Source organism: Pristis pectinata, chromosome 24 (assembly GCF_009764475.1).
Source record: "Pristis pectinata isolate sPriPec2 chromosome 24, sPriPec2.1.pri, whole genome shotgun sequence".
Classification (NCBI taxonomy): domain Eukaryota; kingdom Metazoa; phylum Chordata; class Chondrichthyes; order Rhinopristiformes; family Pristidae; genus Pristis; species Pristis pectinata.
Genome location: NC_067428.1, coordinates 2710540 through 2738066, shown reverse-complemented (window position 1 = coordinate 2738066; position 27527 = coordinate 2710540). Strand labels below are relative to the sequence as shown.

At 41.5% G+C, this 27527-nt stretch overlaps 1 protein-coding gene across 1 annotated transcript in view; it reads right to left on the bottom strand.

Annotated features, from left to right (window-relative positions):
* The window catches only part of crsp7 (cofactor required for Sp1 transcriptional activation, subunit 7), a 217112-nt gene that overhangs the window by 12817 nt on the left and 176768 nt on the right, over positions 1-27527 (bottom strand). Inside the window, exon 2 of the mRNA XM_052037628.1 lies at positions 14688-14762. Coding sequence (XP_051893588.1) covers positions 14688-14762 — 75 coding nt within the window. The remainder of the gene's footprint in view (positions 1-14687; positions 14763-27527) is intronic.

Below are 27527 nucleotides of genomic sequence, written 5' to 3'. Positions count from 1 at the left end.
AATCCTGCAATTCAGCACAGATATACCAAAGGAGTCACTAATACATGGGGTTTGTGCTGAATTGCATCATTGACATTTGTTACGACAAGAAGATGTACCATACTATAGATATCAGCTGGGAAAAGAGCAAGGAGGAATGAAGAGTATAAGAAATAACAAAAGGTCAAAGCGGTGATAATATAAAGACGGGTACTGGCCTCAGTGACTGGTATTGCACACAATATAGCATTGGAGCAGAGGAATGGAAAGGAAACATTACATTTGCTACAAAGATAATTGTTTTAGCGTTGCAAAGAATGAATTAAAAATTCAGACAGTGAAGCAGAGTTGCATCATAAATAACAAATGTAGGTGAAAGAATGGAAAGGTAGTGACAATTGCCTCTCGTTTCTGAAGTGGGAGAATAAATGATCCGTGGAAGCCTTATAACTATTTCATGAAGAATAACTTAGTATCACAGTAGTGAGCTCCCCATTCCCTCCAAGCACATTTTCACTCAACACAAACTTACATAGAGAGAGAAAAGCGACTGAGAAAAAATGATTTAGCAATAAAGATGAGAATGTGGGGAAATGCAATGCCAGAAATACAATAGAAAACTTTCAAGAACAAAAGAGGCAAAGAACTAGAGAGAGTCAGAAACAACAGCTTATAGGAAGAGAGGTAATATCTAGTGAGCTACATGGCAAACCTTTGTCTACCCATCCCTCTGTGATCTTCTCCTCTTTCCCAGTTCTGACAAGAGTCTTTGACATGAAGCATTAACTGGTTCTCTTTCCTTGATGCTGCCTGACCTGCCGTGTTTCTAGCATTTTGTTTTGTGGTAGATTTCCAGCATCTGCCATTCTTCACTTTTCAAAAGCTAAAGATCATTTACAAAAGGAAGACAACTGCTCTTGGTTAATGTCTCACCAATTAAATACAGAAACTCTTGTTGATAAATACATGCATTATATCTCTGGCACATCCAATAGTCAATGAAATTTGACACAGCTGCTTTGTTGAAGATACCTCCAGACTGCAGATAAATAGTCACTATACCAGTATTTGGCTTCATCAGAACCATTTTGCCTCAAGGTGCAAGGTTCTCAATCATGTCTGGGATCAATTACCTGCGTCTAATTAAAACTTTAAAAAAAGTTATTTATACAGCACAGTAACAGGCTCTTCTGGTCCAACGAGCCCGTGCTGCCCATTTAAACCCATGTTAACCTACCCATACATCTTTGAAATGAGGGAGGAAACCGGAGCACCCAGAAGAAACCAACACAGTCACAGGGAGAATGTACAAACTCCTTACAGACAGCGACGGGAATTGAACCCCCATTGCTGGCGTTGTAATTAGTGTCACGCCAACCACTACACTACCATGCCGCCAAAGACCTCAAAAGGGACTCAGTTATCAGACCATATGGCAAGAATCCACTACCTTATCTTGCCCCTACCAGTCTTCTGCTACCTATAATTGATTCAATCATTTTCAATTCCTCCACCTCAAATCTTTTTACAATGAATAGCCAGTTCTTCACTTGGAAAAATAAGTACACTCTCTCCCCCCCTGAACAACCACCCATCAGTCCCTGTGCACTGTGTGGAATCTGATTAAATGCTGTGCAATGTCCACAAAGTTTCTCTATCAACTGGGAAGCAGTGATCCCTGGTTACATGCTTCTGAGACTTGGACTACCAAGAGCAGGCACTTCAAAGCACTGGAGAGATAACACAAATACTATCACTGCAAAATCCCTTGGCAGGACAAGCAAACCAGGTCCTTTCCCAGGCTAATATCCTCAGCAATGAGGCCCTAATTACAGTAAATGAGCCTGGAAGGGCAGGCCATATCAGGCCTCAGATATTCAACTTCTGAAACAGACATCACTCTGAGCTCTGTTATGGGAAGAGATCAGATGATCAGAGGAAAAGATTCAAGGACATTATCAAAACCTCTGAAATTGTGCAATTGCTCCACTGACTCCAAGGAATCCAAGCCCATGACCACTCAAAAGTGGAGAAGCAGAAACTTGAGTGGCACTGAGAACCTTGTATGGAAGCACCACACAAGCTCAACACAAACAGCAGATGTCCTGGTACATCCCCAGCAGCTGTGTGACAGAGGACTCTCTGATCTCCAGGCTGTTCCTGGGGACACACACAGACAGACATCAAGTGCTGCTGGAAGGTCATCAACTCAGTGAAGGATGCCCTTTGGTCTGCCCAAAACCTGTTGGTCTTCCAGCAAGTCAAATGTCTATATGAGAATGCTGCCGCCTGGCACAGTCCAGGCTGCAGGAGTACATGCTGAGGGATGTACTGAAGCTCAGTGCAGCCAATGCTAAGGCTCTGTGATGAAGGACCACAGTCTGGGCTCCTTCCACTGACACACATGGAGGGGCTGAGTCAGGTAGGGAAGCCCCTTGAACAATGAAAGGTGTATCACCTCAGGGAGCCATGCAAGTGGCAACGGTGCTATGTTTGTGTGTGTATTTTTTTTCCCTCTCTCCTTACGTTTTACACTACTGAATGCAACCACCACAAATGTTAAGCTTTTGTATTTTGGTGTGCGTGCGTGCGCGCGCGCGCGCTCACACAGTGGATAGTTTAGTTTTGAAAATAAAAAACACACCTCTCAAACAACCCACCTACCATCTCTCTTAGGCACCTCCTGGCCCACGTATTGGCAAAATCTGTATGTCCCACATTGGCCATCTTAAAAACTGAGATGGAAACAACTAGTCCTTGATCCTTGGGAGAGATTGGGGGAAACCCAGCCAGGACCAAATTCATGCTTGCATCTATCCTCAAAGACATTAGGATTTTTAAATTTTTCCAATATGATCACCTCTTTATCTTCTAAACCCAAGACAGCACATGTCCTCCCCGTTTAATCTTTCCTCAAAGGACAATTCTCACATTCCAGGAACCAATCTGGTGAACCTTCAATGCTTGCCCTGTAGTGTAAGTACATCCTTCCTTGGGTAGGGGGGTCCAGGCGGTATGCATGCTTATTTATTATCTTTTTAATATTGTTTCTAAATATAAAGGTCACATCCCTTACCTTCATGGTGTGCTTCATTTCCATGTAATACTCTGGTTTCAGATTGAACAAAATTAGTTTTTTTCCAAACTTCTATGTTATAATCGCTCTTCCCTACAGGTCCCTTAACTGTCAGATTATACATTAACCCTTTCGTGTTACATAATACTAAATCCAAAATAGTCTGTTACCTCGCTTGTCCTGCAAAACATTGATCTAGAAAACCATTTCTTGTATGCGCCAATAATTTGGCCTCCACACTATTACTGTTTGGTTGGTTTGCCCAGTCTGTGTATTGATTCAAGTTGATTATTGTGTTATCCTTGTTTCATGCATCTCCCATTTCCCGATTTCTACCACACCCTATATTACCACTACTGTTAGGCTTCATACCAACAAAATACCACTAAGCTCCAACCCATTCACATCCTCCACCCATTTCGACTTGATTTTCTGAGCTATGATCCTATCTTTCACGTTTTACACTAGCAGGGTTACCCCTCATCTTTATCAATCTTGTTACGAGTTCTGTGTATGTTCAAATAAAGAACCTTAAACATTTACCATTTTTTGCTGCTCTGACTAATTGGAGGTGGACTCATGTTTGTATGCTGTACCCCTTCCTGAGATTCTGGTTATCAATATACATTTCACTATCCTGCACATGTCTCTAACATTTCAATTCCTCCTTATCAGAACTCTCCTTCAACTATGCAGTTTAAAACCCACAACCTTAAGTTATTTTATTTGTTGGTCCGAGCCTAGCTCAAGTGAAGCCCATCTCAACAGAACAGCTTGCTCTTCTGCTTCCTACTTTAATGCCATTTAATCCTGAGAATTTTGTAAGTTATATTTTAGAATAATCGTCCCCATTTGCAAGATGTGGCTTAAACAAACAGTAAAATGTTTTAAATACAAAAGTTTATTTAGTGTTTCTAAAATGGCTTAGTGTTTTAATATCATTATTGTTGTGAAATAGTGTTTTAAAAATTACTTAAGGAACTACCACATGTATCAATCTATTTAAATGGGATAAGGTCAAGAAACAGAGCATGATGGTCAATTAAATGAAAAAGGATACTAACTGCAGAGAATGTGTGGATTCTGGTTACAGTCCACACACTGCTAGGGTCAGGAGGCCAGCTACAAGATGAGTTGGAACCATGTTAAGTTTGAAGCAGACAGATACTAGGCACAAAACATTAAATAAATCTGCATGCAATGTACTAATGAGATACAATTCTCAAAAAGGAATATTAATTAATTCATCAAGGAATGCACTAATGAGGAATGATTTCAAACAAGGTAGATTTTGGAATACAATAACAATCAAGGGAAAGGATAGCAGAAGAAAAATATCACAAGTAGCACCAGAGTAAGAGGCGCTTTGGTAGCAAGTGCTCGACTGGTAATGTGAAATAGTTACAGTAACACAACATCTTAGAGAAGGAAATAGGGTTGAATTATTGAGGATAATGGGTGAACCAACTCTGGAGATTGTTTGATAGTATAGAAAAATTGTATAAAAGTGGTCTGAGAGCAAAAGAAAATGTTACCAGGAAAAAGAATCTGCAGTCAACTGAACACAGCAGGAAGAGAAGAGAGCATGCCCCAGTCAGAGAGCAAGTCTCCCATGTTCCAAGGAACAGACAGTGATCATCTTTATTATTGTTTTCTATTTTTAGATGCAATTTACTTAATAAATCTACTATGCTTATAACCAATATTTCTGTACGGAGTAGTTTGTTGTAGTCATGAAAGTCTCTTAAATTAGCAAAATGGCAAATATTACACCCCATCTTTTGCTTCCTATTTTTGCTCATTCAGAGAATTGTTTGTTACACTTTATACTAAGCACCTCCATCCTTTACCGTCACATAAATCTCTGCTGAAGGATTCTCCAAATTTCCATGAGAAGCTCATTCCACTCCACAATACCTCTTCCCATCAAGATTTCACTCTTTACTCTCGAGATTTCACTCTTTACTCTCAAGGTTGGTAGTCCCCATTACTACGCGTTCTACATTTGAGCTCACAAAATGTCTTCCTTATTTTTCAGGTGAAATGTCCATGGTTAAGATCTTTCTACTCTTTTCCAGATCAGAAAAAGAACAGGACACAGGTTAAACACATCAAAGCAATGGAGAAAGTCTTGGAAAGAGCACGAATGGGATTAATGTAGGCTTCTTTGGTGACATTTGTACAGCACCTTCTTTTACATCTGATCAACTAGCTACAATGCAAAACCTTCACCCACTATCCATCCCTCCTAATTCATGCATCTTGAAACTTCCTATGCAAACTGAAGCAACACCTGTTCAATTGCTCTCTATTTCCTCCTGAAATATCTATTTCCTCCTGAAGACAGGTGTTTATTTTCCAGCAAGTTCTTTTCTTAGGCAGTCCCTCAGTATCTCAGATGATTTGCTTCAAATTCTGGTTTAGCAGTAACAAATGAGGGCAATGTGGGAACTGCAGACTTCAAGGATAGTGCATGTGGTACTGGATGGGGCGAATGGCTAGCCTGAGGTAGTGTGTTACTTCTGATGCATGGATTTGAGGTTCTTAATTCCATTCTGAATGAATCTTCTCAACTTTGAACAATCATAGAATGGGAGCCATATTGCACAGAAATAGGCCCTTTGGCCCAGCACATTCATGCCACCAGTGTGCCTACAATCCCATTTGCTCACATTAGGTCCAGGTCCTTCTATGCCTTGCCTATTTAAGTGCCTGCCTAAATGCCATTTAAATGTTGTATTTATATTTGCTTCCACCACCTCCCTTGGCAACACATTCCAGATATCAACCATTCCGTGTGAAAGTTATCCCTCAGATCCCCTTTAAATCTCCTCCCTCTCACCATAAATCTATACTTTTTTTTGTTTTTGACACCCCTACCATGGGAAAAAGATAGACTATTTACCTTATCTACGCCTCTCATAACTTTTAATACCTTTATCAGGTCACTCCTCAGCCTCCTTGACTCCAGGGAAAACAAGCCTAGCCTATCTAAACTCTTTCCTTAAGTCCTCCAATACAGGCAACATCCTGGTGCATCTCCTCTCCAGTGCAATCACATCTTTTCTATAATGTGGCAACCAAAACTGCACACAATATTCCAAGTGCAGCCCAACCAGTATTTTGTAATGTTGCAACGTTACATCTCAACTCGTACATTCGATGCCCTGGCCGATGCCACATGCCTTCTTCACCATCCTATCCACCAGTCTTGCCACTTTCAGGGAACTTGTATCCCAAAGTCTCTGTTCATCAACATCACTCAGCTTATGGGCCAGAGATTCCCAGGCATCAGAAGGAATATTGTATTTCTTCAAGGAGGCTTTGTGCACATCCTTGAATCTAGTTTCTCTGTGCACCTGGTAATCACTTCCCAAGAAAGAGGGCTTGGAACTTAGTGCCTGTTTTGAGAATCTGATGTTGGACATTTGAATGATATGGCCTGTCCAACACAGTTGACTGAGTAGATTGAGAGCCTCAATGGTGGGGCTGCTGGCTTGGGAGAGGATAGGACATCTGTTCCTGCCACTGAATTTGGAGGATTTTGTGGAGATAGCATTGGTGGTATCTTTTTGCTGCCTTGGGACCTGGACGACCATTCACAGGTGCTTCAAGGTATTTGAAAAATAGTATCACTGTTATTTCCGCAAAATCCTCCAAATTCACTAGATGTAAACCAATGCAGGCGATGCCTCCAGAAAACAATGACTACTCTGCAAATGATTATTCTCCTCATTATTCAGTAAATTTCATGGTAATAAACTTTGAAATTACACCCTGGATACTGAAATCCAAATTATCAATATATCAAAAACTACCAGGGTTACCAACACTGTCCCCAGGGAACAGTTTGAAAACAACTGTTCATTACAACTCTTGGCTTGCTGTTTCTTCACCACCTTTGCTTCCTCTTGGGTAATGTCGAGGTCTTGCTTCCACTCTAGTTCAAAGGTGAGCAGTGAGGCCTAATGCTAGATGTGCAGACTCTGCCACAGGTAGGGCAGAAGTGGGTTGACAGGGTAGGTAGGCAGTATGGGAGATGGTACAGTCCCACCAACCCCTGAAGAGACCCCAAGGTTGTCAGATGCACTTGTTCCATTTTGATCAGTTCTGGACTAGGGCTTCCATAAGTAAGGGAGATAATTTTTTTTGCTAAGGTGGTTTTTGGAACAGCATTGAAGCACATACTCTGTTCTGCTGGGAATTTTGCTGTGACAGATGTTTGAAGCAGAAGGTCTGACAGGTACAGCGGTGAATTTCATCATTAGAGCCACAGAGAGATACTGCACAGAAACAGGCTCTTCAACCCAGCCATCAATTGCCCAATTAACCTAATTCTATATTAATCCCATTTATCATTCTCCCCACATTCTCATCAACAACTCCCCCACCTCCCTGTCCCCCAGATTCTACCACTCACCTATACATTAGGAGAAATTTATAGTTGCCAATTTGAGATAAGGTCCACTTTTCCAGGGTCTTGTCATGGATTTTTATTTTTGAGGATTAGTGTTAACTGAGGACTTTTGTTTTAGAGAAGTCACTATATTTGGAGCTTGGTCACTGAACATGCATAAATGCAAATATTGTCTGCACACTTTAGTTTGACAACTGGCGTTGAAATAACCTTGATTTCTTTGTGAACGCAAAAGTTGAACGGTTTCAGATTTCTTTTGCAGTTTAGCTCCAATCCAACAAGAACTTTGTTTGATACAAGATATGTCAGATGCACTATACTTGCACTGATACTGCAGTGAGAAAAATTGAGTAGAGTGTTGGAGCAATGACACAGCCATGTCTGGCCTCAGTCTGCACTGGAACGGGCCTGTGGTAGGTCCTTTGGATAGAAACACTGCTTGGCATGCCATCATACAGCAGATATAGAATGAAGCAGGAGTTCAAAGAGCATAACAGATTTCCAATGTCCCTTAAATTCCACGGGATTTAATTTCATCAATTCCCTTATATTGTATTAAATCAAATCCATTTTGCAAGACTTCATGAACACTATCCTTACCAAAGCAGCATATTGATAATCAAAGATGATTTATCTTAAACAAACCTATGATGACTTAACTTATTAGCTCAAACTTCTGTAAACTCTATTTTTTTTTGCCTTAAAGCTTCCCCCCAGCTATCTTTTTATATCATTTCACTGCTTAATAGACCAAATGATCTGGAAAAATTTTATTTGTGTATTGATTCTTTCCTCCAACCTACTAACAATTTTTCAGCTATAAGATCTAGCAATTACTTTGAAATAATGTAAATAGATTCTCTGACAAAACACTTGATGACTTGGAATTAGCAGGAAGGAACAACAGTGGGTCTTGACAAAGACCTTTGTATCCCCTCTGGCCACAGGCGAGGTCCCAGAGGACTGAAGAATAGCTGAAGTTTAAAGGGAAGTGGGGATAATCCAGGGTGTTATAGGCTGGTGAGCCTCACATCAAATGGTAGGGAAGCAACTGGAGAGGATCCTTAGGGGTGGGATTTCCTTGCATATATGGAAAAGCATGGGCTAATTAGGGAGTCAGCATGGCTTTGTGTGGGGCAGGTCACGTCTTACTAACAGAGTTTTCTGAGTCAACGAAGGTGATTCGCGAGGGTAGGGCAGTGGATGTTGTCTACACGGGCTCTAGTAAGATATTTGACAAGGTCCATCATGGTAGGCTGATCCAGAAGATGCATGGGATCCATGACGACATGGCAGTTTGGATTCAGAATTGGTTTGCCTATAGAGGGTAGTGGTGGAGGGGTGTTATTCTGGCTGGAGGTCCATGACCGGTGGTGCTCTGCAGGAATCGGTACCTGGGCCTGTTGTTTGTAATAAAAATGTAGATGGGTTGGTTAGCAAGTTTGCAGACAACACGAAAATTGGTGGAGTTGCAGACAGTGAAGAAGGTTGTCAAAGCCTTTTAAATACACAGAAGGGGGTAGGTGCATGGCACCCGCTGCCAGGAGTGGTGGTGGAAGCAGATACAATAGTGGTACTCGAGGCTTTTAGACAGGCACATGAATATGCCATGAAATGGAGGGATATGGATCATGTACAGGCAGAAGGGATTAGTTTAGTTCGGCATCACATTCGGCATAGACAGCGTGAGCTGAAGGGCCTGTTCCTGTTCTGCACTGTTCCATGTTCTATCGTGCTCCCAGTTTAGAATGAAGAAAAATATGAAATACGAGGAGAGAACAGGATACAGGAAGGAGCAAAACCAGGACAGAGGGAGGTGGGAGACAGACAGGGGGGCGGGGAGATAATTGAAATTCACAGTGCCAACATACATTTCAATTTAAATATTTGTGAAAAAGCAAATCCAACTTCCACTAAAAACTGAATTTAATTTTATTTCAACATTGAAATAGCTCTGCTATAATTTATATCAGAAGAAAGCCTATAAATTGTTAATCTGTTTGAGATGTTTCTTGTCACTTTATGTCCTGTTACTTTTTCTAAATACATCTGTGATGCTATTTATCATTGCCTAGTATGTAAAAATCTCACTTCAAGGGGTTTCATTCCTTTGTTAATGTTTTCAGTGTAAATCAAGATGAAATTATGAAATTACTCAGACTGCTTGCTCAGACCGGAATTAAATAAAAATAGTCCTTCATAAATGCAATTCCAATGTCTCACAGATGGGTGATACTTAAGTTAATTTGATTGATGTGCTCTAACAACAGTCTATTTACTTAAGTTCAAGTTGTCAAATGCAAAAGGCACAAATACCCAATATGTCTCAAGGAGGGTGTTCCAACTAGTCAGTTGGTAATGAACATGTATCACTACCATGGGACACAGACTTAATGGCAGTTGCATGAAATTCAAACTTTATGTTATAAACAATGATCCAAGTTTATTACTGAGAATTAGTTTTTGTTTTACTAATTTTGTCAGAGAAAACAGGTGAGCAATACAGAAGCTACTATTTTTGGTCCCCAATTCAATTCTTATTCTATCCCTCTCTCTGACTGAACCGAGTCAATACCACCAACTTCACAGTCCAACTCCACACCACCATAGCTCAGCTACTGCTGCAATACTCATTAAATAGTTTCATCAAAACTTAATTATTCTGATGCATTCCTGGCTGGCCTCCTATCCTCCACTTCCATATACTCAGTGATTCAAAACTGTCCTGCCCTATCTTAACTTCATCCATACATCAACCCAATGTTCACTGACCATACTAGCATCTTTTTCCAGTGAAGCCTGAATAGAAAATTATGATGCTAGTTTTTTGTTTTAAATTCTCCATAGCCTCATCCCTTCCCATCACCAAACCCTTATCTGACCACATCCTTGTAGATAGTTGTACTCTTCCAATTCTGGCCCTCACACAACTGACTTTAAATGTTCCACCATTGGTGGCTTTTCGTTCTGTTACCCAACTCCCAAATTCTGGGATTCCCTCCTCAAATCTCATTCCTCCTTTCAAGCTCTCCCTTAGCTGCTCTATCACTTCTTTTAGTCCACTGTCAGATTTTGTTCCATAATCTCCCTAAATGTCTTAGGATGTTTTACTAAGTTAAAAGTGTCAATCTAATACAAGCTGTTCTGAGGGAAAAAATCCCCCTATTAACTGATATTTAATGAATATGAGCCCAACTTGCTGGTTATATCTTATTGTTATTTCTGCTTCTATGAAGACAAGGAGAGTTTGAGAACGTGTCGATTCCACTGTACGATTTATGAGGAAAAAAAAGGATTTTGTTTAATCCAATGGCAATACCAACCATAGATAATGCACAAAATCTTACTTTGATCTGAAAACATCTTCAAAACAAATAAATTGGCCACAAAGGCCTTGTCATACTTGACACAAAGGAAGCTGCCCCAACTTGCCAAGCACCCAAAGATCATTGCTTCAGGTACATTGCTCAGAACAGTATCTTTAGCAGTTCCAACAATGGTCTGCCCTTATTACATAGAAGGAAGATGCCGTTAAGATTCTGAATGTGCTAACAGTTGATGAAGAGTTGGGGTTCAGTTTAAAAAAAAAGGGAATAAAAGGTGGGAAAAGTGACAGTATCAAAAATAATGTAATAATGGAGAGAGAGCACATCCTGGAATGATCAAGGACAGAAGTTACCTGTTTAGAGTTAAGAAGCAACACAATTAAGACTATTTTATGTGCTGCCAAGTGGTGGAAAGATTAATAAGAAACAAACTTGCAGGAATATTGGGCCAAAGCTATGGAAGGATAACCTGGGACTATCCAAATGTAGACTGGGATAGCAATAAACAAGCTGCAGAGAGGAGTTGGAATTTCTGACATGTATCAGAATTTTCTTCATCAGTATGCTACTTGTCCAATAAGAAAGACAGCATTGTTGGACAGGGTTTCAGGAAATGAGCCCGGCCAAAATGGAGAAAATACTAGTGAGGGAACTGTCAGAAAATCATAATATCACAAGATATAGAATAACTATGGTAAATAATATAGAAGGTAAAAAGTCAATTGAAGAGGTGGCAATTTTAATGAGATGAGAACCTTGTAAACCTTGAATAATAGGAGGCTCTTAAAAGTGTAAATATTTTACACATATATCAGGGTATGTTCCCATAGTGGAGAAGGATAGAAAAAGAGGACCCTGGATGTCAAAACAAAATAGCAAAATAGAGCAGAACAGAACACATGATATATGTCAACTTGTTAACAAGTGCCAAAATCAGGTTGATTGCAGAAAGGAATGGTGGCAAACATAAAAGGGAATCCAAAAATATTCTACAGAGATCCAACAGAAAATTAAAAACAGATGGTAGGTGGAAAGAACACATTATCCAGGAACTTGCTATAACCAGGACATGCCAGATTTTTCAGTGCTATCGTGATCATTCATGACCCAACCACCCAAGGACCCCACTGCTGAGAACCAAGAATGCAGGAAAACATGAAGGCCAGAGAGAGCGTCAGTGCCCACTGGAAGGATCATTCTGAAGAACTTCTCACACATTACACAGATGTTCTTGACTCCGTCCCACAGCAGCCTATTGGATTCCTGTCAAAGTTCTAAAACTCGGAAGAATTTCAGAAAAATTAACAGCCTCTTCTCCCAAAAGAGGACATGCCAGGGAATATCAAAGGCTGTAATCTTGAGCATCAAGAAAGAAAGGGCTTATCAAAAGAGAGGGGTCTCTGCTGTCTGCCACTGGGAAAGCAATCCTCAGGATCCTCTCAACCGTCACCTCCCAGTGAAGGAGTGTTACTCCTGGAATTGCGGCATTGATTCCATTCAGCCAGAGGTACAATGAACGTGATTTTCACTGCACAAAAACTCGAGATTAATGATACACAGCCTTCTCTGCTCTCACAAGAGCTTCTGTCTCCTTCAATCAAAAAAGGTGCCCTCAGAGTTGCCTTGAGCCTACAATGGCCACATGGCACACAAGCTTACTCAATAAGTCCATAACAGAACCAACCTAATTCATAGTAGTGTCAAATAAGGTTGTGTCATCAACCCCCAACGCTTTTCTCGATATTTACCACAACGTTGTACCTCCCTCTGACAAGCTTCCTGCAGGAGTAGCCATAATTAAAGAATAAATGGGAAACCATTCAACATACATCACCTCCACCCCAAACCCAAGGTCACTCTAATCTCAGTCACAGCTGGAGTATGCAGATGATGCATGTGTGCATGCATGTTTGGTGGCTAAATTCCAAGTCATTGCTGACTTATTTACTAAAGCATATGAACGAATAGACCTCATGTTAAACACCTGCAAAATAAAGTCCTCTACTAACCTGCACACCTCAATGGTAAATGTCCACACAAAATCTTGGGAAATGTGAACCACTTTCCAACCAAGGCAGCAACCAGTTGGCAAAAGCAGATACGTGACGATGAAAGTTATCACTGACTTCACTGCAGCAGACCGGCATTTGGATGTTTTCAGAAAATTATGTTTGAAGATCAGGTCCTCAAACCAAGCATGAAGCTCATGGTCTACCAGATGGAAGTGACCCTTGCCCTCTTGTATGCTTCAGTGACATGGTACTGTGAGGTAACCTCAATGTTATCTCCACAATTCATTTAATGGCTATGCAAATCATCAGCATCCTCTCTCTGGTCATCAACTGTGGCATTGTGACCCAAACTATAGTCAAGTCACCTCTGACGATCTGGCCGCATTGCTTACATGGCTGACACCACAGTTCTGAAACAGGTGTTACCAAGTAGACAGAAAAAAATGATTCAAGGATGTTTTCAGTGCCTCATTGGAAGAGTGTGATGGCTCCTCTGAATCCCTGGCCCATGATGCACAAAATGGTGGTGGAGAATTCAGGATGGCACTGAGAACTTCGGATTCCTGGGGCTGGAGCAAGCAGTGCTAAAAACAGGAGTATAACTACCTTCCCAAACCAGCCACCTGCCTGTCTTGTGGCAGAGTCTGCACGCTTCATCACCCCACCTCAGAAACTCAAGAACTGGAGTGGAAACAAATCATCCTCGACATCAAGGGACTGCCGTAGAAGAATGCCACGTGAGTTTACATAACTGCTCAAAGGGGAACACTGGAAGAGGGTATTTAAATAGTGCCAATGAAGACAGCAAGTCTAATTTTGGAGGTAATTTTTTTTTGAATGTTTCTGACTGGAGATAGCAAGTGTGCACAGCTGCTTCAGTATTTTGTGAAAGCCTTGCCTGGTAAAGATCTGGTTACAAATTGACTTCTGCACGAATCTGCATAAGCCATCATTACAGTTTTGACACCAGTGGCCCTCAGGGATTTCCCACGAAAAGACATGACAGCATCAACTGCACAGCTCCATACATTAACAATTACTTCAAACTCTCATTGACTTGGAGCACACGCTTCTATGAACCTTATGCAAATACAGCAATGATTGGTGAATCCACTGCCAAATGTAAACAGAGTGAAGAATTGTTGCTCATTATGTTATGAGCCAGAGTACAAATCTGTTCTCCATTTATAGCCCACATTTCAGTCAAAGTTGCTGCTGCCAGTAAATACATGCAAGAGTGTTTACGTTTTATGCAGGTCTTCCTCGGGTTACAAAGGCTTGACTTACGGACCCCCCATACATATGAATGAGTGTTTAAGAGATGGCAAGATGGCTGGGGATAGATTTTCTGGCTGCTGCAGGCGTCTTTTGCCAGGTGGAAATGGGGCATTTCTCGTGCCTTCTCTTCCACCTCCACCCCCCAACTGCAACAACTAGGGGCTGGGTTGAGCTGAGCAAAGCTGGGAGCACTGAACAGAACTCACTCTCCCTTTCCACGCCTGCTCACTCTCCTGTCACAGCTGCTTCTATGATTCCCCTCCTACACACCGTTTTTGTTCCATTTCCTACTTACGAACAGTTAGGGTTTCAAACAGTTCTCAGGAACAGAACCCTGCCATAACCTGGGGACTGCCTGTAAACTGAAACAATGGGTTTAAAGAAATTTGAGGAACAACTTTGTGGAAAATTTTGTCCATTTATTAACCTGGTTTAAAAGATTATAGATCAAGCTAGAAGTATTAAAAGCGAAAAAAAATTCAGATTTAAAATCATATATGCAACAGTACAACAGCTCTCAACATGCCCTCCCTGAAGGCCTTCCCCCTTCTCATCACTCTTCTGATTTTATCCAACCATAATCTGCAGGAACTATTTACCTCGAGGGCCTCTTTGGTAATGGGATACTTCTCCAAACTGGAGATCACATCCAGCACCGCCACCATGTTACGGATCTAGAAGACAAACAAAAAAACATCAGAGATTTTTTTCAAAAGTCAACAACAGTTAATATTAATGCTTCAATTTCTCCAATGTTACAAAAGAGAACAGAGAAAAAAGTAAACAGAAAACTACAGACGGTTGAGAGCTTCATGTTCCTAGGAGTAAACATCATCTGTTCAACCACTTCAGATGTCATGGTCAAGAAAGCACACCAATACCTCTACTTTCTCAGGAGGACAAAGAAATTCAGCATGTCCCCGTTGACACTCAACAATTTTTATAGATGCACCACAGAAAGCATCCTATCCAGATGCATCACGGCTTGGTATGGCAACTACTCTGCCTGACTCCGCAAGAAACTGCAGAGTTGTGGACACAGGTCAGCACATCACAAAAACCAGCCTCCCCTCCCTGAACTCTATCTAAACTTCTCACTACTTGGTAAAGTAGCCAGCATAATCAAGGATCCCTCCTACCCTGCACACACTCTTCTCCCCCCTCCCATCGGGCAGAAGATACAAAAGCCTGAAAGCACATACCACCAGGCTCAAGGACAGCTTCTATCTCGCTGTTATAAGACTATTGAATGGACCCCTTGTACGATAAGATAGACTCTTGACCTCACAATCTACCTTGTCATAGCCTTTCACCTTATTGTCGGCCTGCACTTTCTCTGTGACTAAAACACTATATTCTGCATTCTGTTATTGCTTTTACCTTGTACAACCTCGATGATATGTGTGGATGGTCTGTAAAATAAAGCTTTTCACTGCATCTCAGTACACGTGACAATAATAAACCAAATTACCAATTTACCAAAGTAAACATGCAAATCAGGACTATGTAGGACTGCTTGCAAGTTTTCAAATCAAGTGTTTTTAATCAACAATGAAGCAAATTGACCACAGCTGAACTCCCATTGAGACCTATTCCTTGCTCGGAGACATTCCATAACAGGCAATAAAACAGATAACAGGTTAGTTTCAAATGAAGGTTCACAAGTTCGAGTCTTGGATGGCTGTTATCATTATTCAACTGTTGCCATTGAGTGACTATGAGAAAATAGCTTCACACTGTGGATATTACCCCTGTGTTTTAGTGGATTACTATACAGTGCGTATTCCTGTTAATTCCATTCTTGAATTTTTTTTCAAATCATCCAGTAAATCAAGTAATTTAAGCAAAATAGCATGCATATTTGAATTCGAATTAAGGAATTTTGAATTTAGACGCTATATAATTTTATTTCTGCATCCATATGACAGTGTTGAATGTTCAAGTAGCAATTCATTGCATATGAAGTACTTAAGGTATTTGAAGAACAGAAGGCATAATATACAACAAGAGTTCATTCTCAGTGCCCATTGGCCAACATGAATGCATTCATTCTGAATAATTAGAAACTCATCAGGTTAAAAGGAAAAGTCTGTGCATTACAGTGCAATCTAGCTACTGAAGCAAGCTTAGCCTTCAAATTCCACATACACTCCTGTTATTGAACTCAGTGACACATTGAGGATGGGAAGGGAGAAAGATAGAGGAGTCAGAATAGTCTGTCATATTCACACGCTTCCTCAGAGGAATCAACTGATTCATGCATAAAGCACTCCCGAGTCCCTCTGCACAACAGCATGCTGGAATCTTTCACCATTTAAATAATAATCTGATCTTCCATTTTTCCTTCCAAAGTGGATGACCTCGCATTTACCAACATTGTACTCCGTCTGCCAGACCCTCGCCCACTCACTGAACCTATCTCTCTGCAGACTCTCCGCATCCTCTGCTACATCTATTTCTCGGTTTATTGCCTGTGCCACTGTAATGGTGGCCTATAGACAACTCCCACCAGTTATTTTTTTCCCTTTACTAAAGGCAGGCACAGTAGTGTAGTGGTTAGCGTGACGCTATTACAGTGCCAGAGACCAGGGTTCAATTCCGTCCACCGTCTGTAAGGAGTTTGTACGTTCTCCCCCGTGACTGTGGGTTTCCTCTGGGTGCTCCCACATTCCAAAGACGTACAGGTTAGGAAGTTGTGGGCATGCTATGTTGGCACCGAAAGCGTGGCAACACTTGCAGGCTGCCCCCAGAATACTCTATGCAAAAAGATGCATTTCACTGTGTGTTTCGATGTACTAAGAAAGATGTCTTGTCTTGACCTCTGCATCAAAGCCAAATAAAACACTGAGTAGAGGTTCCTTCATCACTAGGCTCTCATTTTTTAAAGTGGCTCCAGTAATAAATACTCAGATGGCTATGATTTTCCATTTATGTTCAACGTGCTAAAGCAGTCTAGGCAGCGCACTCCTCAGTAAAAGTGATGTAGAAGTCTTTGATGTTCATGGTACTTGCAATAGTCTCATTTTGCTTAACCAACTTAATGACAAAAATAGTTGGCAAAGCAACTGTAAAATTATGCAATGATGATAGATGCTTCGCACCAATTTCTCAGAAGTGTTGATAAAAACATTAAATGATGCAACTTTCAATAAATAAGTGTCAGCTCCACAAGCAGATGAATATACTAATCATTGAAATCCACAATTAGTGAGAAGATACAACCAAACACCTCAAAAAATCTTTACACACAGCAATCACCAAATATGAAACCCCACATTGAACTACAACATGCACCGCAATGAATGGTGACCAACTGGCTATGTATGCAAACTTTGCAAAAGTTGCCTTGTACATTCTGGTATTAATCTTGGCGCAAAGGAATCAGAATGAGATTTTTGAGCAGGAGTTATCACTAAGAGCACAACATTTAATACAACCAAGTGACAAGACTATTCACAGGAGAACGTTAGGCATTCTGTATTCACAGAGAATAATCAAGAGCATTCAACACAAGATACATTTTTGCAAAATAGTTAGGTCCAGAAGCTGGCAAACCAAGACAAGGAAGTTTCAAAAGATGGAATATGAAAAAGCAAGTGGGGGAAAGGCAGGAAGGAGGTGGAGAAAGGAGGAAGGGAGAGACACGGGGAGTGGGATGAGATGCAGCCATTTCCAATCTTTATCACACAGACACACACTGCAGATTGATGAAATGGGAGTCAGAGATTCAATACAGAGAGTGGAAAAATTGCCTGGATACTTTGCTCCCATGGGGGGGGGGGGGGGGGGGGGATGTGTTGTGGTATTCCTCAGTTTAAATATCACTAAATTGATGAGTCAAAAGGGCCAGGAAGATGACAATGCATGGCGCAGGTATAGAGATTCAGAAGATAGCATTAGGAGAGGGTCTGCCCTAGCACTTCATGTTAAGATAGGCAGAACAAGTCTGCATGAAAAAGGCTCCATCCATGAACAAAGAAAAAAACACTACAAGTTCAAACAATGAAAGTGCTTAAATCCTCCCAGAGGACTCTCTATATCAGAGCATTTTAAAGCAACAGATATTGACCAATATTATGAAAAAAATGAACAGTTCTGTGCAACATTCAAATAATTTTGTTCCACTTGATATACCTGAATAGCTAAAAGTTGAGTCATCACTATTGGGAAGGTAATAAAGTGGTTGCCAAGGAGATCCTGACTCTCCTGCACAGCAGATACAGGATGCTACACAGATTGGACTATAGGGTTAACAAGTGATATTTGGGCATGGAACAGCCGTGTATCTATCCATCCTGAGTTCTCTTTAATTCATTCCCAGGTTGCTCTCCCTGGAACAATTATAGGTTGTGGTGGATGGTGTACATAAATGTTCTGTTTACTCAAGCTGCTGTGGGAAATCTGGAGATGCAAGTCTCAACATGGTTCATCTTACTCACTCTTTCACACACAAAATAAATAAAAGGGCTCATGTGTTGCCTACCAACTGTGGAAAATTCTGTCCAAATTACATTTTGTTAGTGTATTACCCTGGGAGCAAGAATGTTTATCTCAGTTCGCCAAACCAAAAATTCCTGCATTTTGCAGTGGTGACGCTGAGCTTCTCGTTACCTACCACTTTAATTCTTCATCCTACTCACACTCTGGCCTATTGGTTTGTGGCCTCCTGTAGTGCTACAATGAGGCCCAACACAAGCTTGAGGAATAACACCTCATCTTCCATCTGGGCAGGTTGCAGCATTCTGGGGTCAATATTGAATTCTACCAGTTCAGGTAACCTGCTATCTATTTATGTAACTGTTGTCCATCTGATAGTGGCTCCTCTTGTTTTTTCCCCCTGGGAGTGGAGAACAACCTGACCTGCCAAACATGTCTTCCTCTTCTGCATTTTGCAACTCCTACACTCTTTTGCCCTTGATCTTTTGTCAATGTTAGCGTGCTCCAACTGCTCTTATTCACTCATTGACCAGATAACCTTGTTCCAATTTATCCTCACGGTAACCCCACTGTACCACATCAGAGACACCCCATTCCCCGTAAGCTTTTTTTGTCTCCTTCCGATAAACAGTCTTTGACCCGAAACATTAACACTGTTTCTCTTCCCACAGATGTGGCCTGACCGGCTGTGTATTTCCAACATTTTCTGTTTTTACTTAAGAATGAGAGGTGATCTTAATGAAATACAAGATTGTTGCACTGATTAACAGGGTGGATGCTAAGAGGATGATTCCCCTAATAGCGTATATAGAAACAGGGACATAGTTTCTGAATAAAGGATTGCCCATTTAAGATAAGTGAGAAATTTTTTCAGGGAGTCATTAATCTTTGGATCAGGCATCCAAGGAGAGTGAATACATTTAAAGATAGAGATATTCATAAGTCAAGGGGTATGGGGCAAGAGCAGAAAAGTGCTACAAGGCCCAGATCAGATCAGCTATGATCTTATTGAATGGTAGAGCAGGTCTGAGGGACTGATTGGCCTATCCAGGTTCTTGTATTCCTATAGCATACCAACTGCTTTTCAAAAGCACAATACAACATCAAAAAGAATCTTAGTGACAATTTACAAAAGCCTATATGAAAAAAGCCATGAATATCATGAGAATTGACAAGGTTGAAGGTTTGAATGACATCTGCAATGAATAAAGAGCTGAAACTAGCTGGGAAATGCTGGCTGTTTAATCATTTCCCACCCTTAGCAGGAGTTTTGGGACTCCTGCACAAACAGTGGTTCCCAACTTGCTGAATGAGCTCCGTTGACATATTCTCAGCTGTATTTTGACATTAGACTCCACTTAGTCAGACTTGAAGGAAATACATCTGATTAGATGTATCGAGGCAGCACAGTGGTACAGATAGCAGAGCCCCTGCCTCACAGCACCAGAGATCTGGGTTCAATCTGTGTAGTGCAAGGTAGAATTTGGGGGGGGGGTGAGGTTTGAAGAGAATGTGGGGAGAATACAAAATGGGATTCATGTACGATTGGTGCAAAACATGTGTTTGATGGGCCAAAGGGCATGTTTCCAGGCTGTATCTCTCTATGGCTCTCTGATTAGACAAGTGAAGGAATAACTTATGTGAAGAGCAGAAGGATGACAAGAGTTCAGGTAGGACTGATTAGAGATAAAGGTGGGAAGATGTGCCTGGAAGCTATGAAAGTGGGTGAGGTCCTTAATGAATACTTCTCTTCAGTATTCACCAAGGAGAGGGGCCTTGATCACGCTGAGGACAGTGTTGGTGAGGGTAATGTTCTAGGGCATGTAGATATCAAGAGAGAGGATGTGTTGGAGCTGTTAGAAAATATTAGGACAGATAAGTCCCTAGGATCTGATGGAATATTCCCCAGGCTGCTTTGCGAGGCGAGGGAGGAGGTTGATGAACCGTTGGCTAGGATCTTTGAGTCCTCGTTGTCCATGGGAATGGTACCGGAGGATTGGAGGGTTGTCGCCTTATTCAAAAAAGGTAGTAGGGATAGTCCAGGGAATTATAGACCAGTGAGCCTTATGTCTGTGGTAGGCAAGCTGTTAGAAAGGATTCTTAGAGATAGGATCTATCGGCATTTAGAGAATCATGGTCTGATCAGGGACAGCCAGCATGGCTTTGTGAAGGGCAGATCATGTTTCGCAAGCCTGATAGGGTTCTTTGAGGAGGTGGCCAGAAAGATTGATGAGGGTAGTGCAGTAGATGTGGTCTGCATGGATTTTAGTAAGGCGTTTGACAAGGTTCCACATGGTAGGGCTCTTCAGAAGGTCAGAGGGCTTGGGATCCAGGGAAGCTTGGCCATGTGGATTTAGAATTGGCTTGCCTGTAGAAAGCAGAGGGTCGTGGTGGAGGGAGTGCATTCAGATTGGAGGGCTGTGACTAGCGGTGTCCCACAAGGATCGGTTCTGGGACCTCTGCTTTTCGTGATTTTTATTAATGACTTGGATAAGGGGGTAGAAGGGTGGGTTGGCAAGTTTGCAGACAACACAAAGGTCGGTGGGGTTGTGGATAGTGTGGAGGATTGTTGAAGATTGCAGAGGGACATTGATAGGATGCAGAGTTGGGTTGAGAAGTGGCAGATGGAGTTCAATCCGGAGAAGTGTGAGGTGGTATACTTTGGAAGGACAAACTCCAAGGTGGAGTACAAAGTTAATGGCAGGATTCTGGGTAGTGCGGAGGAGCAGAGGGAACTGGGGGCTTCATATCCACAGATCACTGAAAGTTGCCTCACAGGTGGATAGGGTAGTTAAGAAAGCTTATGGGATGTTAGCATTCATAAGTCGTGGGATCGAGTTTAAGAGCCACGAGGTAATGATGCAGCTCTACAAAACTCTGGTTAGACCACACTTGGAGTACTGTGTCCAGTTCTGGTCACCTCATTATAGAAGGATGTGGAAGCGTTGGAAAGGGTGCAGAGGAGATTTACCAGGATGCTGCCTGGTTTAGAGAGTATGCATTATGAGGAGAGACTAAAGGAGCTAGGGCTTTACTCTTTGGAGAGGAGGAGGATGAGAGGAGACGTGATAGAGGTGTACAAAATATTAACAGGAATAGATAGACAGCCAGCACCTCTTTCCCAGGGCACCAATGCTCAATACAAGAGGGCATGGCTTTAAAGTAATGGGTGGGAATTTCAAGGGAGATATCAGAGGAAGGCTTTTTTACCCAGAGGGTTGTTAGGGCATGGAGTTCGCTGCCTGGGGTGGTGGTGAAGGCAGGTACATTGGTCAAATTCAAGAGATTGTTAGATAAGCATTGGAGGAACTTAAAATAGAGGGATATGTAGGAGGAAGGGGTTAGATAGTCTTAGGTGAGGTTTAAAGGTCTGAACAACATTGTGGGCCAAAGGGCCTGTATTGTGCTGTACTGTTCTATGCTTCTAATAACAAGCTCATTCATTTAAGAATAGTAAGGAAAAGTAAATTTCCTTGATTTTTTTTTAACTGTTTGGAAGTGTTTTTAGTCTTAAAATAATTTAACTTTCATTCCAAGCTTTTAACAATTTATTTTTTAATTGAATTTTTAAAAAGTATTTTTTTGAATGCTTCTGGAAGTGTGATATTTACAAGTATCGTGGTCTTTGACACCTTAACAGCAGAGAAAATCTGCTGGTATGACATTGCTCGCTGCTAAAATTTGAGCCATTTCATGGACAAGGTCTGTTCTGACATATCCACTTGATAACATTATGTCGCATGAGACGTTTGTGCATAACATCAAAATTTAAGATCAGGACAAAATTTTAAAAAGAATCAACAATTGAGATTCACAGAATCCGAAGCCATCCTTTTCCCCATCTACTCAATTCCTATGAAAGGAATAGTTGCATACCCAAGATTTGGAGACAAACACATGTTAAAGTCAGTCATACAGCACAAAAATGGGCCCTTCCGCCCAACTGGTCCATACCTACCAAGACTCGCAATTAAGCTAGTTCCATTTGTCCACGTTTGTCGAACATTCCCCTAAAACTTTCCTATCCATGTGCCCATCCAAGTACCTTTCAAAATGTTATTAATGTACCTGCCTCAATCACTTCCTCTGCCAGCTCATTCAATATACTAACTACCCTCTGGGTGAAAAAGTTACCCCTCATGTTCCTATTAAATTTCTCCCCTCTCACCTTAAGAACTAGAGGGCGTAGGTTTGATTCCCCAACCCTGGGGAAAAAAAAGTCTGTGCACATTTACCCTGTCTATGCCCCTCATGATTTTATACACCTCTAAAATAATTTCTCAGTCTCTAACACTCCAATGTAAAAAGTCCCAACCTGCTCAACATCTCCACAATTCAGTCCCAAGTCCCTGTAACATGCTTGCAAATCTCCTCTACACCCTTTCCAGGTGAATGGCATCTTTCCTATAGCAAGGTGACCAAAACTGAACACAACACTCCAAATGCTGCCTCACTAACGTCTTGTACAACTGCAACATGCCAACTTCTATACTCAGTGTCCTGACTGATGAAGATCAGTGTGCCAAAAGCCTTCTTCACCACCTTGTTTACCTACGATGCCACTTTCAGGAACTTGTCCTCCTAGGTCCTTCTGTTCTACAACAATCCTTGGGACTCTATTGTTCACTGTGAAAGTCCTAGCCTCATTTGTCTTCCCAAAATGCAACACCTCTCACTTACCTGAATTAAATGCCATTTGCCATTCCTCACCCCACTTATCCAGCTGATCAAGATCCCTCAAAATCCTGATAACCATCTTCACTGTCAAGAACACCACCTAGTTTAATGTCATCTGCAAACTTATTAACCATGCCTTGTACATTCTCATCCAGTTCATTGATATAGATGACAAATAGCAATGGGCCTAGCACTGAGCCCTGGGGAACACCACTAATCATGGGCCTCCGGTCCTAAAAACAACCTTCCACCATCACCCTGCTTCCTACCATCAAGCAAATTCTGTATCCAATTAGCCAGCTCTCCCTGGATCCCATGCGATCTAACTTTCCACAGCAGTTTACCATGCAGAAACTTAAAGATCTTACTGAAGTCCATAGAAACATCTACTGCCCTGATCAACCTTCTTGGTTACTTCTTCAAATAAAAACTCTATCAAATTCGTGAGACATGATCTCCCACCCACAAAGCTGTGCTGTCTATCTCTAATTAACACCCATCTTTCCAAATACGTACACCTTATCCCTCAGAATCCCCTCTAGTTACTTACCCACCACAGATGTTAGGCTTACTCATCTATGGTTTCCAGGTTTTTCTTTGCAACCCTTCTTAAATAAAGGTACAACATTAGCCACCCTCCAGTCTTTCAGCACTTCACCCGTGGCTAATGATGATTAGCCAGGGCTCCCGCAGTGTTCTTGGATATACCTGATCAGACCCTGGGGATTTAACTACCTTCATTCACTTTAAGACATCCAGTACCCTCCTCTGCTGTAATGCAGACTATCGCCAAAGACATCAATTAACTATCTCAAGTTTCAAAGTCTTCATGTCCTTTTCCACTGTAAAACAGAAATATTCATTGAGACTTCACCCATCTCCTGTGGCTCCATGTTGTCTGTTTTGAGGCTGGGCAAGGATTCCCCCAGACCTGAACAGTTTGATCAATTTAATTGCTAATATACAGAGTCTGATTCAAAAATTAGCTCTCGCTCATTTGTAAGAACAGTTATTCCAAGAACAAGCTGCTTTCGCCTTGGTAAGTCATGTACTGGGCAGGTGTTAAATATCACCTAGTACATTGAAAACATTTAGGAAATATTAAATCATTGGTGCTGGTTTAATCAACTCTTAGTGGCATACTGCACTAGCCATCACCAAACACACTGCTTTGGAAGATCTATGATATTACAGAAGACTTGCAGCTAGCCCACATGATTGAAGCACTGATCAAAAATAGTCACTTCTATATCCACCTTTGACGAAAATAAAACAGTTAACAGCTGCAATAGAAAGGCTAACCAGAAGGAGTGGTTATCTTTATTGTATGCCGACTGGTTTTCAATAGCGGAGACACAAGAGATTCTGCAGATGCTGGAATTTGAAGCAAGACACACAAAATGCTGGAGGAACTCAGTAGGGCAAGCAACATCTATGGACGGAAATAAACAGTCGATGTTTCAGATCGAGACCCTTCAGGTCCTGATGAAGGGTCTCGACCTGAAACGTCGACTGTTTATTTCCCTCCATAGATGCTGCCTGCGCTGCTGAATTCCTCCAGCATTTTGTATTTTGGTCTTCAATATTGTCCATTTTGACATCTACACAATCAAACAATTCACCACAATATCAGAGCTTCATTGACTATATTTGAATATACCAACTGCAGTGCAAGCAGTGAACTGCACCCAGATTGACCACGCTGACACAGCTACACTCAGCAGTTTGATTAACTAGCAAACTGCCAAACAATTTTAACCAAATCTAACCAACACACTTTTTAGCTTCTTTCATTTGCACAAAAAAAAGTGGGAACCATGTCCACTTGAGTGAATGTACAAATTTTGTTTACCTCAGGGTCACCAGAAATCAGCAACTCCAAACATAGGGTGCACAACCCCCCTTGGGTAGCAATGGGAGGTAGGGATGGGGTGCTAAAGATTATTGGGGGGGGGTTATTGTTGGGGAAATTTAGATGAAAGTTTGCAAAAGTTGTAAAAATAAGTGAAAAAAAATTTAACCTCATGACTGTAGGCTTCTAGCAGTCCCTGGGAATTCCCAGAAGAGACCAATCTCCATGAGTGGCCTGTGACATCATGTATTTATTGGGTGGGGGAAATGTATATTTTATTGACTGTGAACAATTGGGGGGTTTCATTCAAAAGGATTGGAAACTACTCCCTTGAACCATATACAACACTATTTGAGACACATCAGACAAGATGGGAAAAGTCTGCAACTGAAACGTTACTCACAGGCTAAATACCTGAAGTCATGCAGAACTTTATCACAACTAGTGCCACACCTGCTATTACCACCAAGGAGATATGGCACCGGGGTCAACATAAGCACTGGGATGACTGCGCAGGTTCTGCCAGGGTGGAGGACGACAAAATACGGAAGGCCCAAAATTGCCTTGTGCAGTGTGACAGGTCAAGAGGTTACGTGAAGAGACAGAGATGCTCCATGGCACATCACCATGGCGAACAAACAATGCAACACCTTTCAACATGTCTGCAGCTCAAGGATGATTCTACATGGAACATCTTGCCAGTACCCACTTTTAGCACCAAAATGAAAACAAAAACAACCTTGGTGAATAGATACAACAAAATCCTCCAACAACTATGCTCCTCTAATTCTGGTGCAGGATGGTTTTATACTGCTGCAGTTGTGTCTTCAGCTGCCAAGACTCCAAGTTCTAGAATTAAACTTCACTTTCCTTATTTATTTCATTCCTCAAAACCTCTTTGACCAAACAATTGGTCATCAAGTCTAATCGTTCCCTGTTGCTCAGTCTTTTATTTTTAAATCTAGTTTTCCCATTTTGTTATATTAAGGGTTGATATCGATGCAAACTGCTGTAATAGTTACCAATACAAACTGGTCTGGAGAATTCCTCAATCCTTTTGATTCTCCAGCACATTGATAGCCAGAGAAGTAATCTGAATGTGGAAACAGAACACAACTTGAAGTCAGTGTAAAAATTGGCAGTTTGTTCAGAGATGGGGAAGGTGGTGCTGTTTACAGCCTTGAATCAATCTCAATGCAGCAGATTAATAGAATCTGTAGTCGTGAGGCAAATGGAATTGTCCAACTATAATTGTGCAGGAGGGGCCATTCGACCCAATGAGTCACTATGGCTCCAAGTAGGCTGTCCCGTCAGTCCCCTTCCTTTCTCCTTTCTCTACATCCCTGAAAATTATCATACTTGAAGTAGTTATCTAATTCTCTTCAGAAGGGACTGATTCTATTTCTACCATCAAAGGTAGTGAAATCCAGATGTTAAAAACACTCCAAATAAACAACTGTTTCTTAACTTCCCCTGTATCTTTTGCCCAAAATTTTAAACCTGTTACCCCTGTCCTTGGACCATCTGCTAATGGGGAAGCTTCTCTCTATATTCCCTATCCAAACCAATCATCTTGCACACCTCCATCAAATTTCCTCCCGGTCTTTTCTCCAAGGAGAATGACCCTAGCTTCTCCAGTCTCACAGACAGCTAAAATCCCTTATTCCTGGAAGCAATCTTGAAAATGGGTACAGTGATTAAATTAACAGACTAGCATCACATTTATCTCATATTTCCTTACAAAGCAAGCAGCTATTCAAGTCCATCAAATCTATGCTAGCTCTGAGAACACACCTCAATCCCACATCCCCCTGCAACCTATTCTCTCTTAAATGCCCATCGATCCACCCCTCTCCCAATTCTCCTGCTACACTAGGGGGACAATTTACATTAGTCAATTAACCTACCAGCATGTCTTTGGAATGAGGGGGGGAAACTGGAGCACAAAGGGGAAAGCAGCATGGATACAGAAAACATGCAAACTCCACAAAGACAGCATCCAAGGTCACGACTGCACTCAGATCCGTGAACCTGTGCAGTGCTACCCTATAGTTTAGAAGAATGAAAGATGATCTGATTGAAACACAAAATTCTTGGAGGGTTTGGTAAGTTAGATGCAGGAATGATGTTTCATTTGACTTGGGTGTCTAGAACCAAGGGTCTGTTTCAAAATAGGAATTCAGCCATCCAGTACTATTCTTCAGCCAGAGGGTAGCAAATCTTCGAATACTTTTCCCAGAGGGCTGATAGGGCTCTCTCACTGAATATATTCAAAATGAAGATGTACAACTCCTTCCCAGGTTGAAAATGCCCAACTTATGTACATACGAACGAGCGTTTGGGAGACCAGTGGTATGGATGTGCCAGCTGCTGCAGGCTACTTCTATTGGGTGGGAACTCTGTTCACAGCCACATTTCTGACTTGTAGACTGTTCGGGTTACGAACAATTTATGGGAACAGAACCCTGCCAAT